The sequence below is a fragment of the Bacillus rossius genome, chromosome 5 (genome assembly GCF_032445375.1).
Source record: "Bacillus rossius redtenbacheri isolate Brsri chromosome 5, Brsri_v3, whole genome shotgun sequence".
In the NCBI taxonomy this organism is placed as follows: Eukaryota; Metazoa; Arthropoda; class Insecta; order Phasmatodea; family Bacillidae; genus Bacillus; species Bacillus rossius.
This window is the reverse complement of record NC_086333.1, coordinates 6387311-6403657: the sequence shown is the minus strand read 5'-3', so window position 1 is coordinate 6403657 and position 16347 is coordinate 6387311. Positions and strand designations below refer to the sequence as shown.

The 16347-nt window shown below is 36.2% G+C and overlaps 1 protein-coding gene across 6 annotated transcripts in view; it reads left to right on the top strand.

Annotated features, from left to right (window-relative positions):
- Positions 1 to 16347, top strand: part of LOC134531562 (metaxin-1) — a 298930-nt gene that overhangs the window by 85481 nt on the left and 197102 nt on the right. For all 6 annotated transcript variants that reach the window (XM_063367262.1, XM_063367261.1, XM_063367264.1 and 3 more), the window contains one exon: positions 8054 to 8201. In XM_063367262.1, the coding sequence (XP_063223332.1) occupies positions 8054 to 8201 (148 nt within the window). The remainder of the gene's footprint in view (positions 1 to 8053; positions 8202 to 16347) is intronic.

Below are 16347 nucleotides of genomic sequence, written 5' to 3'. Positions count from 1 at the left end.
CAGTTGAGAGAGGGTTTTCCTTGAACAGGAAAATTGAAGTGGAGAACATGCAAGAGCGTACACTTATTGCACGGCGAATAATTGGTGAGCACATTACATCTGCTGGTGGTGTTACTAATGTTCACATTACAAAAGACATGATCATCTCAGCATCGGCAGCACGGCAAAAGTGGCAAGGTTATTTGGAAGAAAAAAAAAGAGCAAGAGAAACAGAGCAGAAATCCTTAAAAAGGAAATGTGTTACTGATGAGTTAGATGAACTGAAGGAAAAAAAGCGTAGACTTCAAGTGGATATAGACACACTGAGTGCATCAGCTGATAAACTCTCAGAGCAAGCAGAAAAAACAGGAAAGTTAATGTTTGTTTCAAGGTCTAACAGTTACAGGAGGACAGCAAAAGAAAAAGTGGCAGAACTTGCAAAACTTGATGAGCTTTTGTGTAGCAAGTTGAATGATTATAAACAAATTTAACTTAAATTGTATTGTCTGTTGTCTGTTTAGGACTTTTCTTCTTTTGATCTTGAATATACAGAAATGGGTCTTCATTTTTTAAATTCACAATTATTTTATTAGCCACATTTGTGTAAATATTTGTTTGGATTGGTTAATGGGTGTCAATGTCTGCAGTACAGCATACTTCTTGTGACAAGACAGAATCACAAACTGTGAAACATGATTAAAATGATTTTACTGAAGCACAGGTTAATAATGTATAATTCTGAAAATTGAGGGACAGTGACCAGCAGAGAAGGTTTATGAAATAGTGGTAAGTGATGAAATTGATTTTGGCATATTAGAATTTTAGTAATAATATTTTATTCTACAATCAATTTTACAATTGTATTTAGATTTTCTGATATTCATTTTTTCCTGATGTGTCTTTTAAAAATGTGATAAAAAAGAAATGGGTTAAAATATAAATGTACGTGAAAACCATTCAGTCTTCTGAGGACCACATTTTTTGAGTATTACAAAACAAGGTATTAAGTATATTTGATGGTCCTTAAAATTCGGCTTTATTGTTCTTGAAAAGTCCTCGAAAGTCCTTGAATTTTTATCTGCAATATCTGTAAGAACCCTGAAACCAGTTAAACAAAGGTCTAAAAGATTTTTCGGTGCTTGAGTATTGTTGCACTGGACTAGTTCAAGACTAGATGAAAAATTAAGCAGACACTGGGCCTTGTTATTGATTTTCATGTGTAAAATGTTATTAGATCAATCAACACCAGGAACATTGAATTTGCCTAGTATCATTAAATCATCTTGATATGAGGAGAGTTTGTTTTCAGGAGCCTAAAATAATACATATAGGTAAATGTTTGTGTGTGAGGATGTAAATAAATATTACCAAGAATAATAGATTTAGTATAATTAGGTTTAATTTTAATCCGAAAGGCTTCAATTCCAGGGTAATCAAAAGTATTGATTAGTGTAAGTGATGAAAAAATGATTTTGCAATCAGAACACCTCTACCATGTTCTTTCATTGTCAAAAGAGCATTTCTATCATTTCTAAATATAAGATATTGGCCCGTGAAGTAATATGATGTATTAATACTACAATTATTGAAGCATGTTTCCATTAGATGTCATAATGAGAAGTGAGAAGATTTTCAAAAAATTCAATAGATTCGGACCTAAGACTGCTGATGTTTTGATAGAAATTTCCAACTGGATACAGGAAAGAATTTCACAGTGCTCCTCCAGGCACTTGGGTTGAAATCGAGGCAGAATTCGAGACTGACAAGGGTTTAGGGCCAGCCCTTCTTAAGTGGTAAGAATTAGAAGTGGTTGAATCATTGCAGGCAAGTTGTTCAGGTTAAAATTTGCCGTAAAATGAGCTTATCAAACATATAATTGGTCAAAACACAGTATTATTAGAGGCATAAGAATCAAAACTTTTTCGAGTTTCTATGCTTTTACATTTAAGATAAATTGAGTTCTTTAGAAATGTATTAAACAATCTCTTTTTCTTGAACTGAAGGGTCCAAACTGGTAACAAACAGAGCTTTTTTTTAATTTTTTTTTATTTTTTAGTGCGGGCTTGCAGACCGTTTTCAGAATGAGAATGTTCCTAACCCCCATTTGCATTGATTTTCTCTTCCTTTCAAGGTGATGTTGAACATCAGAGTTCACACGTCAACTAAACTAATGCCCGTGTTGCACAAGTAAATCCAGCAGGATATATGTCAGCATGCTAGTGATGTCACTGCTTCCGACAATATGTTTTTCACGCTGATTTGGATGTAGGTCGGAACTGTTAGAAGGCATGGTATTGTGATCAGTTGTACATGTAAATAAATGTAAAACTATTTTAATAGCACACATCACTTTTATTACCGACTTGTAATAGCCGAGAAAGACAACACAAAACATGTTTCTGTAAGGATACAACCGACTACACCATAACAAACCAACATTACAAATATTAACGCAAACTAATATAAATGTTAGAACCATATATAATAACAATAATCATGTATACTAAGTCATACATAATAAATTGTATTTTTTCAACAGGAGCTGTTGTTGCTGGAGATGCCAGGAGTTTTGACACATTCTGACTTTACCATTCATACTGTTAGAGCATTTCTAGAGTATTTGACCATATGACTTCTCATCATTTTTAGAGCACAAATCTTGCTTGATGAATTTAAGTTGCCTCAGAACGTGAATTAATAAGCAAGGTCTTGACAGTTAAATTTTCATTTCTTAGGTCATCGACCTTTGCACTTCAGGAGGTCATTCCATCTTGGAACAGGAGGTCATTCCATCTTGGAAAGGATGAAAAGTTTGGCTGTGAACTCTGAAGACTGCATTGCCAAAGAGCTATCTTTTCTGTGAAACCCTTAACTGCATCATAACTGTTCAGAATGTTTTTCTGACATTGTAGCATCATTCAGAAAGTTGAGTTTTTCGAAAAAGTTTGATCAATATGCCAAGTGGAAGATAAATTTTTCTTATGAAAACATACTATACAGATATGCTTTCTTTGAAGTCTTCAAAAAAATTTCCACTTCCGATATTAAGTTAAATAATCTAGTAGCCATCAAACTTCTGTGTGAAAAAGAAGAGATTCTTGGTCATTGTTTAATTCTTGACATAATGCCTCAGAGTCTAGTTTTCAAAGCATGGTTTACTATTTTGATTGCTGTGTTTAAAGTAATTTTAAGTGATTCAGGTAGAGTCTGACATGCTAAAGCTTGTCTGTGAATAATACAATGGAAACCAAATATTTTAGGGTTCTGTTTCTTAGCCAATTCTATAAACCCCAATCAGCTACTGTCATGGCTAGAGCTCCATCTGTACATATTCGAGTAACTTTGTCCCAAGGGAGGTCATTAGCTGTTTAAAAAGTATGAAGCACAGAAAATATAAAAACAGCTTTAGTTATAATTTCCAGAGATTTTGACAACAATATTTCCTCAAAGAATTCAATTCTTTCAATAAATCGGCAGTAAAACAATAAATGTGCGTGTTATGGAATGTCGGTTGTTTCATTCATCACTAGAGACCTGAAAAAGTAGATGTTATTTTACCGTAAAATAGATATTATTTTCCTTAACATACCACTAATTTTTTGTTTGAAAATTATTTTCAATGGAACTGAATTTATTTAGCTTACCTATTTACAATTTAAACGGTATGATTTCTAATTTCATTAGGCCTAAATTAAAATGGTCAACAAAAATCAGTTCAGTTGTGTGACATGTAGGCCTACTGAGCCTGTAAAGTAGGAGTTGTTTATGATATAAAATAATTAATCAGTCATCAAAAGAGAGCATGGTGAAACATTCAATATTCTTCTCTTTGAAGTTCTGGCATCTTTCGGTAATCACGTGATTGTAGTGACTCAGCAAACATTCACTGTCCACATTATTTGTTGGGAGGAAAATGGCTTGAAGTGCAGCTGCAGCTAATGACATTTGTTCTGTGCCAATAGCCACCAGCATTTTACGAACATCACATTCTTGCCCTGCTTTAACTGCTTCTTGCACAGCTTCCTTCAGAGATTCGTAGCCTTTGTAAAGCACTGAATGGTCAACATCTCCAACCCCGGGGAGGCATTTTATGGTTGGCAAAATGTCTTTGGTGTTGTTAAGCAAGATATGCTTTGGGCTGAAAACCTTGTTCAGTGTTTTGAAAATTCTTGCACTTGGGTCTGCATTTTGTAGGCCTTGCAGTTTGTCCATACATACAGCTGAAGCTTTCTGGCACATTTGCTTCACATGAGCTTTGTCAGTCGTGGTCAAAGATGAGATTTTTTTTGAAATCCCACAGAAAAAATGCCTTGAGAAACACCATCGAAGCCTTTTATAAGGTTGTCTAAATATCCAGTCAACAAATGAGCTGTTGGATATTGTGACCCCTCAAGTTCTGTCAAGATTTCAACAAGTTTTGCAGCATGATTTTTTACTAAGTGACATGAGCTAAAAGTATACATACATTTTTTATTGGCAAAGATGTCAAGTACTTAATGTCACTGTTGTCCACTTTCAAGTCTTCCTGCTTGAAGAAGGAGATAATATCCACCAAGTACTCTGACAAGTAGAACACAGACTTGAACCATGAATTCCAGCGTGTACTAACTGGCATCGGGAACAATATTGCTGGCTTGTCTGTGTTTTCAGCTAGGTACTTACGATAGTGGTGTCTGCGTTTTCGTGTGTTAAGAAAAGCAGTCTTTACTTCTACAACACCATCATTGAGTTCATGTAACTCACAAGACATGACACTTCCTACAAGTGCCAGCTTGTGTGCCCAGCACTGCACATGTAAAACATGTTCCCCAAAAAGGACCTGCAAAGATGACACACACTTTGTCATATTGTAATGCCTACAGGCATAAGGACGGGGTGGAACGCCATAGCATGGCAAGGATTGAGAACGGGAATTTGTAACACTACAACAACATTAAACAGTAATAAAGTTTTAATCCAAACAAAAATAAATAACAAGGTGATTATTTACGTAACAAAAAAAAATCCATGAACGAGCCATTATCAAGGCCACAAAAAAGGTGAGAGTTTACGTAACAAACAAACCAAAATGGTTTGTTAAAGTGCTTATCACACACAGCAAAAGTGAACGAGCCATTATCAAGGCCACAAAAAAGGTGAGAATTTACGGTGGCGCAACGTGGTACAAAACATGCGCGGTCCCATTATGGGCCATAAAAAAGGGTAGACGCATTGAAACTGCTAAATTACAACATTGTCAATATAGAGGGAAAACCCATTACATTATGCGCATTACGTGCGTTACAAAAGAAAGTTACATTTTCTTAAAATGAATTATTTACGTTACGTTTTACGTACGTCGACGACTCAGGGGAGAACAGTTACCAACAAAGTGAAAGTGAAGTTAAATTAAATTAAGTTACATGACAACCAAACGTAAATTTTCCAGGTGGCGATCGAAAGGGAATTTAGACAAAATACACAAAATTTAACAAACGTTTACATTATGGCAAGGGCCACCGCCTTACTCCAACTTACATTTTCTTTCCCCAGAGGTCGCGCACGTCCTACAAAGTTAGTCTAACTGACTGACTACATGCTGGATTACAAAACTACTCGAGCTCTCGAAAGAGACTAAAACGAGATCAGACGAGCTAGTAGATACAAGACGAACAAGACCGAATAATTCGAAATCCCCAGGTTTATAACATATGTGCCCCGCAGCGCGCATGCGCCAAACGGAGGAGGGGAGGCGAGAAGCAAGCAGGCACACACTAGGAGGGGAAGGAAGGAGGGGACGACGTGCCGCCGCCCGCACAGAAACGAAGCGGCGATCCTGACGCTTCAATATAATGAGCAGAATCGGTTACAAGACCCTGGATATTGCAAAATTGAATATCATATTTCTGAACACACTGATTCACTACTTGCATACAAGTATTGGCATCAGCTTTTTCTAAGAAGCTAACTGAAGCTACTTTCAAAACTGGGTCTTGCAAATTATCAAAAAAATTTTTTTTGATAAGCACTACAAAGACGCATCTTCCTTCGTTGTCAGTGGTTTCATCAGACAGGATGAAAACTTTTCTGTTTCGCACCAAGTCTTTCAGAGAATTTTCTCGCTCTTGTGCTAGTTTTGGGACGTACTTTTCTCTCAGAGTTCATACACAAGGCAAGTCACCTGCGCCTTCAATAAATTCATCCATCCACAATCTTAAGTTTAGATCCTCCAGCTTTTCTAACGGGATATTCGCTTTCGCAAACACTTCTGTTGTTTTCAGTGCCAAGTTTTCAACAGAAACTTTTCGTCGCTTAGCACTGTTCAAACTGGTGAGCACTGACGTTTGAATTTTATTTCCTTCGGACGTAGTTGGCACTTTATTTGTGGCCGTTTCATGTTTAGACGTTTTAACGTGTTTAACAACGCCATCTCTCTTTTCGTAGGCCACCAGGCAGTTACAGTGCTGACACATCAAAGTTTTTGCATCGGTAGCATACAGGCCATAATTTTTGAATTCACCTGCCTGTAAATAGGCATTTACGGGTGGCTTCGGCATTCTGAAGAAAATATACTTATTTTCTTGGTCTAAGAAAACTTAACCTTTGTCCGTGTTCAGACCGTAAACAATAACAAAACGAATATTAGAGCGGCCAGTCGGTACACAACCGAAGTACCAACCATGGCTAATGATAAAAATGGCACGGTTTTATGCTAGGCCTACCGTAAAATATATTAAAAAAACATAAATAAATTGTGTATGTTTCAACTTTATTTAGGCAAAATGAAAACAAATTAATTTCACGTTTTTGAAACACTAACATAGTGTTATAATAATTTTACGTTCACCGATTTTTCATGTCTATATTTATGTTGGTTAACCTGCAAATTATATATTTGAAGATGGCGTAAAACGCGTGTAAATAAACATTTACTCTTGTCGTGAGAGTAAATATTGAAGGTTACGTGATCTATTTTTGTTTATTTCTTTTGCGTTTTTGTGCATAAGTATAAATTATTTCAATAAATATGGAAAAATGATAGATAAATTTAAAAAATGCCCAAATTTGCGTTTTTTTGTTTCGAAACGTCCTAATTCGCGTTTTTCGTTTCAAAACGTCCAAATTTGCGTTATTTTTCGTGTTATCGCGGCAGCGATTTTTTCAGGTATCTATTCATCACACTGCATTGAAAAGTATGGGGAGCTCTTTAGTTTTTGCACTACTAGTCCGGCCACACACACACACACACACACACACACACACACGCACATGCACACACACACTCACTCAGCGGGCGGTTTGAAACGGGGCGATGATGGGAGGAGAGGGGCTGTGCGAGACGTGAGGCACATTGGGTTTAGGGAGGGAACAGCCCCGGTCAACGTCAATGTTACATGTATGCTCATTTCGATCCCTGTTAAAATTAACTTTTTCATCACAGTAACCAAAATTAGTGTTAAATCTTAATACCAAATGATTATTTGAGGAAACCAAACAAAAAATTAATTATTTTTTGATCTCGGACAAAACCTTTTCTTTTCCAAAACAACATTTGCCATCTGTTTACACGTAAATATCTTGATTCGACACATCCTGGAAATGCTGCTGTGTGTGAGGCACACTTCCATAACAGCCACAAAAGCTTGCCGAAGCTAGAGTGCAGATCTACGAACAGTGACTGTTTGTGTGGTTTAAAAAACATAACCCAGGTACATTGAATCTTATTTCAAACATGACAGATTTACTGCCTGCAAAAAATATTAGTCTTTATTTCATTAACAGTTGCGTGATTGCCTCTTAAATTCTTATTTATTTACTACTCAACTAAGAACTACAGTTTTGTTTAGGTTCTCCTGGTCTGTTGTGGGTTGTGAACAATTTTCAAGCTCTCAGGTGTGTCATTTAATTTTTAACCATTTGAGTAGTCACCTTTTAAAGGGTTTTCTAAGTAGAACATGTTTAAATTCATTTGAGGAATATTTGCACTCTGGTGCTGTCAAGTGCCCTATGTTGTTGCGCAACTAGCACTGGGAGTCAGATGGAGAGTGGTGTGTTGCAGCCAGACGAGGCAGCAGGGACAGTGTTGTGTCGGCAGGTGGCTGAGCGAGCGCAACTACGAGGGTCTCACCCGCCCGTGGTACGCCCGGGCTCTGCCCTTCCCTCTGCACTTCTACTACCCGCAGCGATACCATGCAGACGCTCGTGCCAAGCTGGAGGCTCTGGGTGCCGCCTCGGAGGATGCGGTGTGTGTCTCTCCGTCTACTCACGCTGTCTCATTGCTTTTAGATGTGTCACCTCTTGCTTTATTTTATAGCACATGCATAGCTTTGAATATGTTAGCTGTGGCATGTATGTCAAGCTGCTACAAACTGTAGCTACAAAGCGTGCAGGTAGATGTCAGCACCTCTGCACATTCTGCAGTTTGCCTGGATGGTATCTATCACCATGGATGCGATATTAAGATAAACTTAATACAATCAATTGAATTCATTATTATGACATTGTATGTTGTATACAAAATTCTTTAAAAGTGATATGTGCAAAAGCATTTTACTTATTTACACGTCTACTTTAATTTTAATGTTTTTATCAAGTAGTAGTAGTATTAGTAGTAGTAGTCGTAGTAGTAGTACTGCATAAAAAAAGTTGGATTAGATCTTGTTTTGTATGACATTATTTTACTAGTTGAAAACACTAATAATCTCCAGAAATCGTAATTTTTCTGACATATAAACTTTCTGGCTTATTGCATCTTTTTTACATCCATAAACATCCAGCAATGTATGTTATGTTCCAGCTAATTTGAACACTTCTATTCTTTCAGAGTGCTCTTTGTCAGCAAAGAAGCACTAAAATTAACATCTTAATATAATATCAGACAAGGTGTAATGCAGGCTATGTTGATATTGAAGTCTGCACATTTGTTGATTGTATTAACTGTTAGAAATGTTGAGATAAGTTAGAATAGAGTGTTATTTTATATGAAGTACAGTTTATGACTAACATATATATCCTCATAGCTGGACATATAAAACATCTTTTAAATTAATTATGTTGATGTATTTAGCTGTAAAAACTATTACTCTTTTTGCATGGTTTAAAGCCCACGTATTTAGGCTTACGAGTGTACGGTTCTGTATTGTTCTTAGTCTATGTGTGTTCCCTGTTGTATAGACTATTGGAACAATTTACTTACATCTGTTCATCATAGTACACCTATCCCTCACTTAGCACGACTAATTTGTTCCTAAAAATGCTCATGTTATTCGAAATCACATATTCTGAAGCATTAGTTTCCATAAATATCAATGCTAGTTTATTTCATGTGTTCCAAAATTGTGTAGGAAAATATACTTTATGTAATATAAATGCGTAGAATAACACTCAACTATAAATATGTCACACCATTAATCTTTATATGCCTCCCATCGCACTTTGTATGACAAATACGACACAGCGTAACGTGAGTTACGTGGTTATGTACTTTATCGTCAGTCGGCTGGCTGTCTTGCCCGCCCGGGCGTGACCTTCAACTCACGTCGCGTACCTTTTCAAACCATCCTTTTCTGACAGTGAAACAGATATTTCTGTCCGGATGATTACATTTTAATTTTTCAAAAATCAAAGTGCTTATTCATGTATCACCACCTGGTTCACACCAATCCTGTCTGGCCAATGATTATTGTTTTCATTGCAACACTCATTTAACAGTCTTTTCTATGTGAATTATCTGTTCATTTCTGTTCCGGTATCTAATGTCAAATATATTCCCGCTAGTACAACCAACAGCATCAGACTTATATAAACTTTTGATAAGAGTCCTTATTTTGTTCGATTGTGCACACAGTTGACTTGCATTTAAAACTAAAGTGTGACCAACATTATCGTGGCCTTCATGACAATCTGCGTGCCGTAATACTTCTAGTTTTTTCTCAAATACTTGAACATGGTGCATTATGAGTGATAGAGGACGTACAGTTACCGGCAGCTGAATGGTCAGATGTTGCTTTTGTTTGAGTGAATTCCCTGCCACTGGCTTGACTGAGTTCACGGCACGGTCTGTGGCCAGGCAACAACGGTTCGGCATGGTGGCTTACGCGCGGACGTAAAAACATTTGGTCCTTTGCATTCCATAGCCGCAATTTAACTTGCTATAGCGTAGTCAGACCTGCGCACACATCTCTTTCCCTCTTGTTTGGCTAACTGTTTCCCATGGCACATCTGTCGTTTACAGTAGTTGAAACAGACTTCGTTGCGTCGTGCTCGACTTTTGAAGATGTACTAATTGAGGGATAGGTGTATACCAAGTACTCTGAATTACCATACATTATTTTTAGGGATGGGACAATTCCAAAATTTTCAATTCCGATACCCGATTAGCGATTCCTTAAAAAATCCTTCGATTCTCGATACTCGATACTCACCTAGTTAACTTAATATTAAATAATTCAAATTCTATTTGCAACATTTTTTTTTTCAGCTTTCAATACATATATGATGTAGCATACATCATAAATTCATATTTATCAAATTTGAGTACACATCTAAGTTATTAACATTAACTTATATAAATGTTTACATCATTAGAAGTTAATGGCTCATATGTCAAAGCGGTCAAACTAATCTAAAATTTGTTTTGTAATACAGAATAAACTATAAAAAAATATTTTAGGCTTTCCTTGAGCAGTATAAATTATTTTCGTTCATACAACTTGCCTAACTAAAAAAATTGTGAAATGAAACAGTAACAAAATTAAGCAACAACTAGAGAACTAGCAAATGAAAGTGTTGCACTTGATTGTGGTATTTCGACGTTAAGTTACATTTAAGAAACACACACAAATTCATTCGTTGTTATTTCAGGGTTGTGGTCAATTTTGACATTCTGCGTTATGGTATTTCGGCGTTGTGGTAACGACCCAACAAAATCTATAAAACGCTGTTGACCAACTAATCATCATCGTCACACCATTCGTAAATGAATGTTTGTTTACATTTTTCCGCTTTTTGGCGCGATTTAAAATGCTTGTGCTGCCCTGTACGGCTGGGTGACAAAGTAAAGATAGTTCCCAAGGTCCCCTTTAAGAGTTTCCAGAACCTGGTACCTGGTTTGCCCAATAATCTGCTTGATACTACGACGCTGTTCCAACTATATGCCAGCGCCCCCGGCTGACGTGGTATGGCCACTCACGTAAGGCTGTTCCAAACACGTTCGCCACCGTTCGCCCAATCATCTGCTTGCTTTTTATTTATCCGGTGTCGCTGTTCCAAGCTGACGTCAGTGCCCCGAGCGGTTTGCGTAGGCTTTAAAACTTCGCCTGTTTGTCTTATCTATCCAAACATTATGCCGGAAAGGAAAATAAACGCCATAGTTTTGCGTATTTTTACAGTATATTTTTGGGTTTAACATTGTAACGTGAGTGTGTGTAAGCTTTTGTTTGCTTTAGTGCATTTATGATTAATGTTCAGTGGCGGCCATGGTGCGGTATTTGTTTACCAGTGACGAGACAAGTCTTTTACCCAGTATTTAAATTTCGCGTAAAAACACTGCGATTCGCGTTTCAATACTAAATTTCGCGTAAAAACGTTGTATTGTGGCGATTTCACGTAAAAACTATATTTTACAGTGATTTCGCGTTTATCGTCGTTTAATCACGATCGCGAAAAGAACAGGCCCCTACTAATACGCAGTGATAATTTTTTTATAAAAAATTTTTGTTCTTTGACTTGTGTATAACATCGACCCATGTTTTATAGATATTGTTTAGTTGGGGAAATATGACTGTGTTATATATGTGTCTAGTCAGTCATAACCACACTCGAGTAGTTAAATAATTGTATCTGACAGATTTGCAATGTTGTGAAATGATTTTTTTTTTGCTTCATGCGGGAATCGACTTTTATCACAGATTATCGATTATCGATTATCGATTATTAAAGTAGAATTGGTAGGTATCGATGAAATTAGGAATCGGTTTTCCCATCCCTAATTACAGTCAAAACCTCATTATTACAAACCTGAAGAGACCATAATTTTAGCACTTTGTAATAACGAGGGTTTTATTAACCAAACTATTGGGATATCATGACAAAATAAATTGATTGAAATTTAAATTCCTATATTTACAACCATAAAGAAAATTATATACACTGTTAGTTGTATAAGCTGGCTTCACTACATGCATAACAATTTGTAAACACTGAAGAAAACAAACACAATGCAACACTTACAGAATAAATCATAATACAAACTTCAATTTCAGTTTTCGTTCTCTCTCCATTGTCTACTTCTTCGATAATTTTAACTTTAACTTGCAATGTAAGGTCGTTGCGTTTACGTTTCGCAGTCATATTACAAAACAACTCACACTCTAAATTGAGGTTAAGACACTGTTACGTTGTATGTTTTGGCCCGGCTAAGCACACATAGAAACGTAACAAAACAAAACAAACAATGTTCCTGAGGAATTTTTCATTACTATGGTTCTGCGTTATTTGGAAATAAAAGAGTTTGTTAAATTATCTTTGTTTATTTCTTTAAAAAAAAAAAATTTTTTTTCTTATCGTTACATGGCCTCAGTACACAATTTTACAGATGAAATTAGAAGAAACTTCGTTACTTGCACAGTTTTGTCTTTTCTTATACGAATTTTAACGATGTCTTTGAATTTTGATAGGATGAGGTCCAAATACATACCACAGCACCATACATCTTGCCGTTGATGGTCGAGGCGTCTTGTCACTCGCCAAAGAAGAAAAAGAAAAAAAAAACTTAGTAATGTCCCTTGGTTAATTACATAACTCAAGGTACCGTCGATCGCGGACCGAAATCACACGAGTCGGGCCGATGCCGACGCCTAGGGCCTAAATTTCTAATACAATTGTCCGAAAAAACTATGAATTTAGGTTGAAAAAATACGGCCTGGCCCCAGCCCCTAGGCGTTAAATTATCTCTTAGTGATTTGCGACTTGCCGACGACGCGACCGAGTTCGGCGACGATCGAGCAACAAGTGACTTGGTCGACGAGATTACCTTCCCTTGTAAAGGTGAAAACAAGGGAGGCAACCCCGTGGGCCAACTGACCAATCAGCGCACATAATTCCAAAACATGACCATATAAGGAAATTTGTACGGGCACATCTTTTGACGCCAGGGCTCGCCCTGATTGGCTGGCTAGTGGTAGCCTCCAGAGACCCTTCCAGACGGTCGCTACAGCTGTGCGTACAACGTGACGCGTAAATCCCAAACACGCATTTACAAAGTGAAAAATAGCTTTCTGGCGCCAGAGTGTCGCGCCTGTCCTCTCTTCCTTCTGTACCTTCCAGACTATTCTCAAAATATTACACTAGCAATATCCAATAGAATATAAAATTACCCAAAAAATTCAAATACAATGTTAAAAATTTAGTAAACAAAGTTGAAATTCATACCATATTAGAAACTTTTGTTTAAAAATGATGTCCTGTAAAATTATAATCTATACTGCTTTAATTACTGACATTAATTATCAAATATCAAAATTAATTATTACGAACTGGAATTAACCCTCAAATTAATAATTAAGTATCTCAAGGAAATAAGTATTTTAAGGCTTTCCATGAAAGTCAACCAAAGTAATTAATAACAATTCTTAACAGCTCTGAACTATCCTTATCTACATGTTAAATAATTACTATCTTTCATATCAAAGTGATTCTTAATATTCTTATGACAAAAAATATATATATATATATATATGTATATGGCATACTCATTGTGCAATGCTACATAACCCCCCCTACTTTTTGATTGAATTTATAAAAAATTAAATCAAAAAGTACAAAAGTGTCAATTGAAACAAACTATATACCATGACAAATCAACAAAGTGTAAACAAATGCAACAAATTAACCTGACCATGAGTATTGCAAGATCTTTTTAACACAATTACAACATACCATTACTTTTCATATGATTATAACTCCTTAAAACAAATTATTACCAACATATTGAAAAATTACATACACAAAATCATTTCCATTCTCCATACCAAATTAAAAAGTGACAAATCAATCTTTAACAAAAAACACAATTAACACTTGATTATAGAGCAAACATAACCTTCAACAGGTTATACTGACACTACAAAACATTTCATTGGAATTTCATGTTCATTTGTCATTTAAAAACTATGCAAAATATTCACTATAGTGAAGTGTCTTTAGTCCAACCTGATAAAATTCTTGATCACAATTTGTTTACAATATCAACATAAAAATACCTTACACAATAATCAACCTTGTACAGGTGATTGTCCATAATAATGTTTCATTGAATTATCCTAAAAAAGTACAAACACAACTGGCAATTTTTTTTTTTTTTTTTTAAATGTTTTCCATTCATTCTTCTTATGTATTGCCCATTGCAATGTAACACCATCCACATCCAATTTAGTGATAAACAATTCTACCTGTTGCTCATCTGAACCACTAAAATAGCTAACTACTTTCTCACATTTGGTTACAAATTGTATCGGAGTGACCCCTCGGTCATCACCAAACAATTTAGGCACTGTCCCTCCAAAAGTGTTCACTTCATCTACAGTCAAAACTGAACCTCCAATGCTACCCTGTCCATCCCCTCTAATCTTACTCAGCCCTTCCTCGATTTCCTGTAAACATTCTCTACCCACATCATACCTAAAATTCTCCAACTGGCCACCCTCCTTTGAACTTTCTGTAAACGTCCTTTCAACATTAGCTTCAAAATTCCCCTTAACTTCCTGAACCACTTTCAACTGTAAATCTGTGACACCATCTTGATTTTCGACAATTCTGTTTTGTACACCCTCACCATGTTGTACCAACTCCGAAATTTTTTTACTATGCTCCTGAACTGTTTTACCTGTTTGTATCAAATTATCCTGAACTGGGCCCACTATTCCTTCACATGTTTTTAACCTAGACTGTGCCTCCTCCATCTGCACTTCACAATTATTTACTTTGCATATACAGGAAGAGATCTGTTCATTAAGATCATTCCTAAGTGCATCAAATCGGCTCTCAAATGTATTGATTAATTTTTGTTCAGTGGCATCTAATTTTTGTTCAGTGGCATCAAATTTTTGTTCCATTATATGTCTGAATTCAATCTGACCTTGTGACATTATATGTCTAAATTCAATCTGACCTTGTAACATGTTATGCATCCCTAATGACATGTTATGCATCATTATCATTAATTTTTCTAACATTTGATTAGACCTGTCTGACCCCCCATAACCTCTACTGGACTACCATTTGCATGCTGTTCCATGTTTTCTGACTGCTCCTGTATCAATTCAATGTTCAAATTCGGGTCGGAATTTCCTGAAGTTTCAGAAAAACCCGTCAGGTCATCCTGACTGTCTGTACTCATATTATTTTTACTATTATAAATGTAAACAACCCTTTAAAAACACATTAACAACAGAAAAAATCTTTAAAACAATGACAACTACAAAAATTTAGACTATAAGAATGTAAGTTTTTGTCCAATTTAGACTTGCTGTTTCCGGCGATTCATCCCTCGTTGTCCTGCGAAGTACCGAGATGATCTATGTTGCTTGAATTATGTCCCACGATGTTCTACAATGTAGTTTTCGTCGCATTCCTTTCCCACGATGTCCCGCTATGTTCTTATACGGTGAATGCTGGCTTCTCACGCTCGTTTTCGTTTGTTGATGTTTACAAGTACGACGCGAAGATCACACGATCCACTCTCGAATCACTGGTTCACAAGTTATAATTTTGCCGATGTTCCAAAAAGTATTACCACAGTTAATTTAGACATGATTGGCTTTTACTTGATAAGTTTTTACTGTTTTTCCGAATGTTTATTTTATTATCATCAGGCAGTGTCTAAATTCGTGCCCCACGACTGGGCAGCCATGTTGTTACGTTGTATGTTTTGGCCCGGCTAAGCACACATAGAAACGTAACAAAACAAAACAAACAATGTTCCTGAGGAATTTTTCATTACTATGGTTCTGCGTTATTTGGAAATAAAAGAGTTTGTTAAATTATCTTTGTTTATTTCTTTAAAAAAAAAAAAATGTTTTTTCTTATCGTTACATGGCCTCAGTACACAATTTTACAGATGAAATTAGAAGAAACTTCGTTACTTGCACAGTTTTGTCTTTTCTTATACGAATTTTAACGATGTCTTTGAATTTTGATAGGATGAGGTCCAAATACATACCACAGCACCATACATCTTGCCGTTGATGGTCGAGGCGTCTTGTCACTCGCCAAAGAAGAAAAAGAAAAAAAAACTTAGTAATGTCCCTTGGTTAGTTACATAACTCAAGGTACCGTCGATCGCGGACCGAAATCACACGAGTCGGGCCGATGCCGACGCCTAGGGCCTAA